Source organism: Nicotiana attenuata, unplaced genomic scaffold (assembly GCF_001879085.1).
Source record: "Nicotiana attenuata strain UT unplaced genomic scaffold, NIATTr2, whole genome shotgun sequence".
Taxonomy (NCBI): domain Eukaryota; kingdom Viridiplantae; phylum Streptophyta; class Magnoliopsida; order Solanales; family Solanaceae; genus Nicotiana; species Nicotiana attenuata.
Genome location: NW_017673287.1, coordinates 75,951 through 78,255, shown reverse-complemented (window position 1 = coordinate 78,255; position 2,305 = coordinate 75,951). Strand labels below are relative to the sequence as shown.

The following is a 2,305-nucleotide window of genomic DNA, read 5'->3' as shown; positions in this document are numbered from 1 at the left end:
TTATTTAGTTCATGAAAATTTAACAATATTATATTCATGAACAAGATGCTCAAGTTTATATTATGATGAAATATCACAACAAAACAAAAATGAAGGAACCAACATTCGTTCAGGCAAATATACTTATACTTATATGTATATCTGAAGTCAAACTAAAGGAATTGTTAGGCTTGATAATTTTGACAATAGATCATCGAGATATACCTTATCAGAAGTGGAATTCAACCTTGATGTTAGAGAATTCGTGCTGATAACGTGTTATGAAATAAAAGTAATTTAGTAAAACATGAACAAGAACCGGAGATAGAGAGAAGGAAGAGATTTTCTTCTTCAATTGTGTGTATTTTCCTATCTATTATAAGGTCTTTATATATGCATGAAAAATAAAGTAAAATATGTCATTGAATATGTCATTAAGCATTTGAGAGGAAGATCATAGAGTTATAATCATAACTTATTAAGTATTAGAGTAGCGTGAGATATAGAGACAATGGAGAAGAGTATACATCCATCATAATTTAATTTTTACTATAACAGGCTCCAATTTCTTTTTTCCCGCAATTAGGCACCAATTTGACAAGGAAAAAAGGTACTACCTAGTTTTTAGTGGGTTAGCGGATCCCACATGACCCGCTAACCCGAATTAGACCAATTCGGTTGATTTTCCCCTCCACAAGACAGCAGCTGCCACCGACGGGTATAAAAACAATTTTGTAAAGGCAATAATCCATCGGAGAGAAGTTTGTTGAGCTAAGCAAACCAAAAAATCAAAAATGGAGAGGCGTCAGAGTGAGGAAGAATTGAAGCAGAAGCTTCAAGAATTGCAGAAGCAGTTGGGAAAGAAACAAATATTTGAGGAAGCTGTTTCCTCTATCCGATCCCTTCTTCTTCATTATTATCCTTCTGCTTCCCCTTCTCTTCGTCATTCGGTAATTTCCCTATTCCCCTTTTTTGGGTTTTCCTTTTATTCTTGATTTATGTATTATTTATTACGGGAAATATTGACCCGTCGTTTTCTTTTCTGCTATACTAGAATATATATGTTTCTTAATTTTGCTTTTGAGTTAGTGGTTTTCGTGATTTATTTGAGTATGTATGAGTTTGGATAGCTGCAGAATAAAAAGTTAACTGGATGAGCTTTACTTCTTGGTGCCGAATTATCGAAAATAGGTTGCTATGGAATTAAATGAGTTGGTAGAGGAGATGAGGTTTGTGTCATAACAAATTATGTAAATGATTGTGCAATTTGGCACCTAAGCCTTGTTTTACACAATGTAAAATATTTTCCTGAAACATTAGTTTCATTGGGAAGTCATTTACCTAGCAATATCATTCGCTAACTCCTTTTGTGATGTATGGTTGGACAAAAATTTGGTCGAATGTTATACTGGCAATAGGGTGGCGTGGGGGGTGGTGATTGGTGATGACTTTATGTTTAGTGGAGAGTGGAAACATATGTTTACATGGTGATATGGAGCAGGATTGGAATGAAAAATGGTCAGTGCAGACGCGAGTTGTTTTTTTAAAATTTGATGTAAAATGGTTTTGTTTCAATAGTTTAGCAATTAAACACCAGAAAATGATATCACCTAGAAAGTTTTTTCCTGGAAAACATTTACCCTCATGTTAAATAGTGTCTAAAAGGAAGATGATCGACCAGGCTGTTGATTTTATTCTCGTTTCTTTATTTAAAACAAAATAGAGAGAGATAGCTTATCTGCACGAGTATTCTGTGCCTTTTATGCTGTCTAATTGATTAATCTGATTACCATAAATATAATGATGAGTCATTTTGTTGTTTGATGCTGAGTGCGAAAGCCTCCTTCATGCATTAGGTGGAACTTTTTGTCTTTCTAGCTATTAGATAGTTTAGTTCGCAGTTAATATCACCATGAAGAAATAAACAATTGATCTTTTTGAAAAGAGAACTCAAAATAGGTCAATTCATAAAAGGGAACCAGTACACATATTCATATTCTTACTATTAATAATAAAAAGGGTTTGTGTGAGCAGTTATTCCTTTATGTAACGCAGAAAAAATGACCAGCATATTGCTATATTTCAGAGAGATCCTAGTTTTCACGGAAGGAGTTATATTCCTTCTTCAGAAACACAATACACTAAGCAAATGGTTTACTATAGGCTGGTTAGTAGCTGCACTATCTCTCTGCCTGGTTCTTTTGTTCTTATTTTGGGGGGGGGGGGGGGGGGGGTGGGCACGAGTTCGTTTCGTAGTTAGTAGTAACTTAGTAGTTACTTTAGTTACCCCGAAACCCTAAGTCGTCCTACTAACTTACCTTACGTT

At 34.6% G+C, this 2,305-nt stretch overlaps 1 protein-coding gene across 1 annotated transcript in view; it reads left to right on the top strand.

Moving 5' to 3' along the window:
• The first annotated feature begins 559 nt into the window (after positions 1-559).
• The window catches only part of LOC109215949 (E3 ubiquitin-protein ligase AIP2), a 4,221-nt gene continuing 2,475 nt past the window's right edge, over positions 560-2,305 (top strand). The window contains exon 1 of the mRNA XM_019380073.1: positions 560-929. Within this exon, the coding sequence (XP_019235618.1) occupies positions 774-929 (156 nt within the window). The 5' untranslated portion in view covers positions 560-773. The remainder of the gene's footprint in view (positions 930-2,305) is intronic.